At 38.3% G+C, this 8,157-nt stretch overlaps 1 protein-coding gene across 1 annotated transcript; it reads left to right on the top strand.

Annotated features, from left to right (window-relative positions):
* The first annotated feature begins 1,152 nt into the window (after positions 1 to 1,152).
* LOC146622323 (myelin-associated glycoprotein-like) lies at positions 1,153 to 2,594 on the top strand. The gene is made up of 5 exons (XM_085365051.1): positions 1,153 to 1,198; positions 1,293 to 1,688; positions 1,784 to 2,077; positions 2,260 to 2,359; positions 2,558 to 2,594. Exons 1-5 carry the CDS (start codon positions 1,153 to 1,155, stop codon positions 2,592 to 2,594), a joined length of 873 nt encoding a protein of 290 aa, XP_085221177.1.
* Positions 2,595 to 8,157: the final 5,563 nt, after the last annotated feature.

Here is an 8,157-nt window from a genome sequence, read left to right as displayed (position 1 = left end):
TTTATTATAAATATATTTTAAAGTTGTCTAACTTCTAAAACTGTGTTGTAATTTCCATGTATTGAAGTGATTTTGATGCATTTATTTATTTGTATGTTTTTTTCATGGAAAAATCCTGCAGTGTTTTGCGAGACCCTCAAGAAACATGGAATGCAAAACAAAGTTTATGATAACTTGTATGCTTTTTACAAGTAACATAATGAGTCACCTCTTGGTTAACAATTGCTTTACAAATAATGTATACCTTTATAAGAAATTGCAGAGAAGTCATTATTACGGTGCCATTCCCTTAATTCTCTTTCAGTCATCTGTAGCTCCGTGTCAGGTGCTGAATGGAAGACTAATGTTGTAAAAAGCATTGACGCTCTGGTTACATCCTATGTTGTGGTACCACAACACTCATTCTCCCATACTGAAGGAAACCTGCCTACATCCAGACTCAGAGGAATCTGGCATGAAAAAGATGGCACAAAAAAAAAACATCTATCATGAGGATCCTACACTGATTAAGGACAGCTTTAAGGACCGAACAAAGCTGGTGGGACTTCTGGGCCAGAACAACTGCACCTTAGAAATAACCGATGTTAAAGATCATGACAATGGCCCTTTCTGTTGAACTAGTGCAAACAGAAAGCAATGACCCCACCAAGGACAAGTTCTCCTTTGTTGAAGACTGCAAATTTTCAAATCTACACAAGACTGATATTCTCTTCTTCCATTCAGAAAGTATATCAAAAAATAAAATAAAAATTTAACATTGGAGTCTAGATGATGAAGGGTGCGCCCTCTAGTGTTGCTTGAAGGTTTTGTTATGTGGCTGTATTTTTGGTATTGTCTGTCTCACCCATTTGTATAAATGACACATATACATATAAGCATGTATGATACTTTTACTGAAATAATGCCATTATTTATTTGTAAGATATACTTAGCACTTTATTGACATTACACACAAGGAAAATCACTTTTTACAATGATGGCTCGTATTTGTCAGATATAAATTGTATGAATAATTATAAATAAATGTCTATTGGCATTAATGCTGTTTGAATAAAGTCCACTTCGACAGCTGTGGTTTGCTTTGGTTATCATAGTAAAATGTAGTGTTTTGATTTCTTTAGTGTCAATCAAACATCCCAACATCAGAGAAGAATGGCCAAGCAGAAAATTATGAAGGAATTCTTTCTGCTTTTTGCAGGTAACATCACTGGTCAGCTATTTATTTCCAGTCTCTTTATGCTTAATGTGTATAATTAAATAATTTCCTTGTTATTTTAAAAATTATCTTTCAGTCATCTGTAGCTCCGTGTCCAGTGATGAATGGAAGGCCACGGTTGTAAAAAGCATTTATACACAGGTTGGATCCTGTGTTGTGGTACCATGTTCATTCTCCCATACTGGAGGAAACCTGCCCTCCTCCAGACTCAGAGGAATCTGGCATGAAAAAAATGACAAAAAAAGCAACATCTATCATGAGGATCCTACACTGATTAAGGACAGCTTTAGGGACCGAACAAGGCTTGTGGGAGATCTGGGCCAGAACAACTGCACCTTAGAAATAACTCAAATTAGAATTCATGACAATGGCCCTTTCTGTTTCCGGGTTGAACTAGTGCGAACAGAAAACAATGACCCCACCAAGGACAAGTTCTCCTTTGTTGAAGACTGCGTTGAGTTGGACATGATCAGTATGTCACCAACTTTCCATGACTTCAAACATCTATACCAGTTTTCTGTTAAATCATTTTGCCTCTTACTTTATGTCTGACTTTTTCATTTTCAGCTGAGCCTCCAAAGCCTACATTGATCCAACCAAAGACAGCCACTCAAGGAGAGCCCTACATTGTCACCTGTTCAGTCATCCACACCTGCCCCACTCATGTTCCTAAACTCACATGGAATATGGATAGTACAAAGGTCATTGTGCATCATAAAGATATTAAACATGGAAACTGGGAGACACAGTCCATCCTGACAGTTATTCCTGAGGAGAAGGATGACAACAGAGAGATAACCTGCACTGCTGAATTTAATGGAGGGCTGAAATCACCTGAAACTTTCACACTCCATGTAAAACGTGAGATCCTTTCAGTAGTTTACTTCCAATATATTTTTTAACCCTTAACTTTGCATGATTAAGAAAATGTTAATATCACTATTAAAAGTATGTTTAGATGAATGTTGTCTGTATTCTAAAGAAGCAATAGCAAAAAAACAAAAACAAAAACCCAAGCAAATACCAACTCTGTCTATTTCCAGGTATTGAGAACTGTAATCACATCATCATTCCTGCTGTAGTGGGGATTGGTACAGCTCTGCTCTTTGGCATCTTCTGGATTTTCATGGAAAAAAAATACAAGTGAGTCTTTTTTATAGAGAATCAAGCTTTCTGTTAACAAGGAGGAGACATTTTTCCTCTCATCAGTTCTACAGTACTCTCTTTAATATATATATATACGGAACGTAAGTAGAAAAATATTTTGGATCAGATGCAGTTGGTTTCTGAGTCTGTCATCATATATGATAACAATATAATGATTGTTTTCATTTATCACAGCATGTGGAACAGGCTTTCCAGGTTATCTCGGAGGTGAGAAAAAAAATGTTTCTTTTCTTTTGTTTTTACAGTTTGGAGCATTAAATGCGCATGCATGTTTTGATTTTTTAAATGCAAAATATTTGGAATTTTACATCCACACACATCTTCAAGATTACATTTCTAATTAAATTACTCTAAGTCCTTCTGATTAAAGGCTTTTGAGTTTTTGGCTCTCCACTGACTTCACCGCTAACTTTCCGTGCACAAATGCCTCAATGGTCTCACAGTCATTTCAAGCAACAGGGCAGATTTTTGTTGGTTGTTTTGATATTAAATTTAAAATTTAATATTTTCGAAAAGTCTTAGAAACTGATGTAGAGTTAGAGACACATTATGCATTTTGTTTTTCTTTTTAGTTGTTTTTCACTTTTTGAAAGTTCCTTGTGTTTCATGTTTGTTTTCCCACACATCTTTGAAGGCTCCGACTGGATCAAAGGACAGAAACAAAACAGCCCTGTTCCCTTCTGTTTCTGTATTTTGTTCTTTGCTTAAAATCGCACATATATACTTCAAACATGTATTTTCTTACTTTTCAGGCAATGACATGAAATCAAGAAGGGGACCAAAGTCAAATGGTTACATTCTTCTTCCCATTTGCATATCAGCTTCAGTAAAAATAAATGAATAATAAGAAAAATGTTTAAAAAACAAAACAAAAATATAATATAAAAAGCTATAAGAAAAAAGGAAGACAGGAACAGCTTTTTCTTCAACAATTAGCTTCTACCCTTTTTCATTAACTAGTGTGATGCTTTCTCTTTGTTTTCATGCTTGAAAGGATGTGCTATCATTTTTGCTTTATGCCAGAAATGTTAAGTAATGTAAGCCCACCACTTCCTGTTTTCTAAACAGATGTATCAGTACTGTAAGACTCTTTTTGAACAATAAATCTTCATTTATCCAGAGACTGAATTTATTGCTTAAACAATAAAGACCTTCAGTACAATTTACATTTAATTTACAATTACATAATATTCAACAGTGAGTAAAGTACCTTTTTCATTCAGATCAAATACAATATGAATACAGTGTGTGTTGCATGTTACTGTTAAATTGAGGAAGACCTCAAATAACAAGAAACCTGGGCCCGTATCCCTAAAGAATCTTTGTGCAAAAAGTGGCTCCTAGCGGCCAAATTCTAAGAAAATTCTCAGAGTCATGACGTTTTCTTAGAATTTCCCCTAAAAGTGACACGACAATCCCAGTTAATATAAAAGCTATTCCTCAAGATTCCTAACGCTTAAAAGGGCTCCTAAGGCAAGATCTGCTAAGAGCAGGGAAGAGGACTTTTAGTGGCTTAGGAGTTCCCCTAAGCAGCTGCACAAAATGGCCAACAGAAGAGGCAGGAGAGATGTCCTGCAAACACTGGATGACAGGGAATTATTGAGAAGCTACAGATTGGATCGTGCAGGAATCATGTTTGTGGTGGATCTCCTTAGAGATGCAATTACTTCACCAACTCGACGCCACAACACTATTACACCAGAGACGAAAGTAATCACAACCCTGAGGTATTTGGCAACCGGGAAAATGCAACAATGCAGCAGTGATGACTTGGGTCTGCAATCACAGACATTGCTAAAAGCTGAGCCGTGTTACCCTCGTTAAGACCACACTGGACTTGTAACGTTGTGATTTCTACTTCATTAAGGACAGCCCCTTGAGATAGGCCATCTTGTTTTCAACAGGGTCCATATGGGAGTGAAAGTACAAAATATGCCAGCTAGGATATTAATATGAGCAAATAAGACACGAATCATTATTTGAACAGGGTGTAATGAGTTTAAGTTTTCACATATTTTAGATTCTAATGTTAGGCTATAACCCCTACAGCTTACTATTCATTTTCCAGATATTTTCTTGAATGTGAAATATTATTTACAATTACAGTCAGCATAAGATTAGAGTGTATAATTATGTTTATTGATTTGAGGGTACATCCTTTGCTCGTTATCACCAAAAGCTCATTTCCATCAAACTTGTAGGATCAACCAATCACGGCTTTTGAAATGATGACTCATACCTAGCAACGGGGTCAACCACACCTCCTCACTAAGATAGGATTTTCCATCCATTCCTTGCTCAGAGTTCACTGAAAATGTTCTGGAATCACTTCTAAGCTAAAACTCCTGGCAAGGAATTTTTAGGTTAAGTTAGGAGCTCTCTGAGAGGATTCTCAGAAGCTTTAGGGATACGGGCCCTGGTCTTCTCATAGGCATGTGTATAACTCTTGTTTTTTGTTTTTTTTTTTTGCCTGTCCCATTTGGTTCTTTAGCCGTCAGAATTGTTGTCTGAAGATCAACAAGGATACCCAAGGGATTTACTTTGCCAAATGGATCATCACGGCCTTGCCGTATTGGTCCATTTGATCGACCTTTGTTGTTATTATTTATTTTATTTTATTTTCAGTTGTTACAGACAGGACAGATATGACTGGGGGATAGGAAAAGGAGAAAGAAAGATGAAGGAAAAGAAAAACAGAAGGGAAGAGGGACAGTGAGAAACTTAAAAAGAGAAAGAAAAAACAATCTCCTGGATCAACTGTTGAGAGAAAAAGAAGAGAAAACAAGCAAAAAAAACCAAAACAAAGCAACATACTAAACACAACACCATCGCATTAATCTAGCTAAGTGTAAACAGCAGTAAATACTAAATATTGAATGTTGTTGTGCAGCACGCAGGACAGACAGCGCACAATGTGCTTTGAAGTAGCAGCCAAGAAAGGTGTAGTTTATGTCTATGAACAGTGAACACCTGTGTGCACACCTGTGTGGATCAGCGCGCTTGTATTCAAAAGGTTTCCCCATGTAACGGTCTGCTAGAGGGTGTAGAGGGCCATAGCCCCGTCCCCCAGGGCATGAAGCAGGTATGGAGGAGATCCAGGTTCCAGATATCCAGAGGCCCCAGAGTGCGAGAGCCCAAGGAGGACCACCAGAGGGGCATCCGTGCCACCCTCCTGGGAAGAGCTGAGGAGAACCTCAGACGAGTGGTCACCCAGTAGTCACAGAGCAGAAGCCAGAGGGGGCTGCACTGGCGTGCTAGAGTGAACCGAGCCGCAGGCCCAGAGGCCCAAGGGGCCTCTACGCCCTGGAAGAGGCCCTCTCGGTGGCTACTTGGCTGAAGTAGCCACCGGGAGTGAGCTGGTACATACCTGAGCACCCAGCCCTGGACACCAAGAACCACCAACGCACCGACCCCCGAGGGCATCAGTCACCGGCAGGGAGTGTGGTGAGGGGAGATAGGCCTCCATACTTTGGAGGGCCTGGGAGTTCCCAGAAAGGTGGAATCTAAGACCCGACCTGACATATAGACACAGACAAACAGGCACACACAGACACAAACATGCATTCCCACCCTCATGCACACATATACAAATACTCAGCACTCACCCAACGTAACTCTTAACCATGATTTAAAGAAAGTTTCCATTTATTTTAAGATTTCATCTTCACATGTCACAAAGGTTCATTTATCATTGGTTAATGCATTAAAGATATTTAAAACACAATATACTAATAACCATGAAATGTTTGAATGACTTGTTTGTTATGCATCTCTCTTATATTTTGTGATTTGTAAATGGCAATTGGACTGGCTCTTCTATAGAAGACAGGGAAGGGTTACTGAAAACAAGCCCTGTGATGCCACTACAGCACAAGACAGAGACAATTGTTTGTCTCGCTATAAGTCTGTGTGTGTCAACTTGTGCAGAGGAAGTGAGATTACTATAAAAATCTGATGTATTTAGAGATTATCTGTAGTCTTAACAGAGTCGTGAGTAATGGAAAACTATACTTGAAACTCAAAGACTCTTATTCACACTCTAACTGCAATTAAGAAACCAAACTTCTTGGACATTTTTGATTCTGTGACTTTATTAAATCCTCTAGGTAGAGGGTGACTTAATTTCCTGATTTATTCTGTAATCTTTGGTCTTTCTGTACTTCCGTCCATTCATTTGCTCCCATTGTCCTTTCTAATTGATTTTAACTCATTGTTTATACTCGGCTGCTGCCTTTGACTCAGTATTTTGAATTTGTTATGTACTTATCATAAATAGTCTTTAAATTCAGAAATTATTTATGTTCTCGTTCCTGAGTATATTATGGTTAAGTACCCATGAGTTTGTTAGTTATAGCTCTTGATTTCTTTTTATATGTTAGTTCTTCTTTTTGTCTCCAGTCTGTCGTCTCCATGTCCTGTCGTCAGTAGAATTATACTGTGTAGCATCTGATTGATGTGTGAGGAATACTTATGCAATACGATAACAAACATCTCATTTAAAAAATTAAACTACAAATAGCAGGACACTGAATTGACTGAATAGCTGGATGAACATGAAAAATGTTTATTTGAATTTTAGATTCACATATCCAGCTCTTTTTCTTTTTAAAGTGTACCTCGCTGATGCATCACCACAGATCATCTTTAAGAGTTGTAACCTCCCTGTATAATGTTATAAAATAGGGGCAGCCAAACAAAATCTTGCACAGGGCCTCAAAAAAGTTAGAAACGGCCCTGTCCCATTTCCAGTGAAGGATTTTTTTTCATCCACCATCTTATCCTGATCATGTTTTTGTATGTTAGTAAGACAGCTGTGCTTCTTTCTAGTATTCCAGTGAAGTGGGTGGTTCCAGCTGGAAGGATTGAAAATCCTCCTGAAAGAGTCGGAGATGATGAACAAATCAAATTTCTCACACAGCTTGTAGATAAAAAGATTCATTTGGAATGTCGAGACAACGCCGGTCTATGCGATTCTTTTGGTCCTGGTAGAGATCACCCTGAGATGTTTCCATGTTTTACACAATCCTTTTATTACCCATTATTCTTACAGATGCATCTGGAGATCAGCACACTGCATTCCTATGCAGTCCTATGCTAAAGGCTGATCTAAAGAACTCCACACAACAGTACAGTTATAACCTCTGGTCTCCTCCCCCCTACAGTAAACACCCCCACAATGGAAATACACTAGTACAGTGGCCAAGGGTGCTGACACCCTGACCCCCATCTCCTTTTAAGGTAGTGCCCGTTTGCCCTTTGTCTGCTCCTCACCCTCAGTAACTCTTGCTACTGTCCTGGGGGTGGGGGTTGATTGTCCTTCTGCCCTGTACCTCAGTTCTTTGTTCCCATCCCAGGCCTTTTTTGCTATTTTGTATTCTTACACTCATTAACCGCAATATTATAATGTTGCAAGCAATCACAAACTATATTCTCTTTACCTTTGATGTACATTAAGAATCTATTCTCAACAGGAAGAAGGTGGAGAGAAAGGTTTAGGGAATTATTCACGTGCCTGTGAGCCGATTTAAGCCTAAACAATAACACATGATACACAGTCCTGTTCGTTTATTAATTACCAGAGATGTCGCATAAAAAGAGATCAAAAAGGCAAAACCGTGCACCATAGTCAGGGGTTAAAGTCGCTTTTTGTTTGTTTGTTTTCAGTATCATTGAAGTTATTTCTTCTCGGGACTTGCACAGCAATAAGCATTTCACTGCATGTCGGACTGTGTGTATTATTGTGAATGTCACAAATAAAATTTGAATTTGAGCTA

Source organism: Diplotaxodon limnothrissa, linkage group LG11, assembly GCF_057381915.1.
Source record: "Diplotaxodon limnothrissa isolate DT_005_m linkage group LG11, D_limnothrissa_male_GT1.1, whole genome shotgun sequence".
NCBI classification, from domain to species: Eukaryota; Metazoa; Chordata; class Actinopteri; order Cichliformes; family Cichlidae; genus Diplotaxodon; species Diplotaxodon limnothrissa.
Note: the sequence above shows the minus strand (reverse complement) of the source record. Positions and strands in the feature narration are given on the sequence as shown.

Bases quoted from the DNA above. Each gene is read 5' to 3' on its own strand.
- LOC146622323 (XM_085365051.1), top strand. From the start codon at position 1,153: ATGGCCAAGCAGAAAATTATGAAGGAATTCTTTCTGCTTTTTGCAG. The intron at 2,078-2,259 runs GTGAGATCCTTT...GTCTATTTCCAG, and splicing joins TTTCACACTCCATGTAAAAC to GTATTGAGAACTGTAATCAC. The intron at 2,360-2,557 runs GTGAGTCTTTTT...CATTTATCACAG, and splicing joins TTCATGGAAAAAAAATACAA to CATGTGGAACAGGCTTTCCA.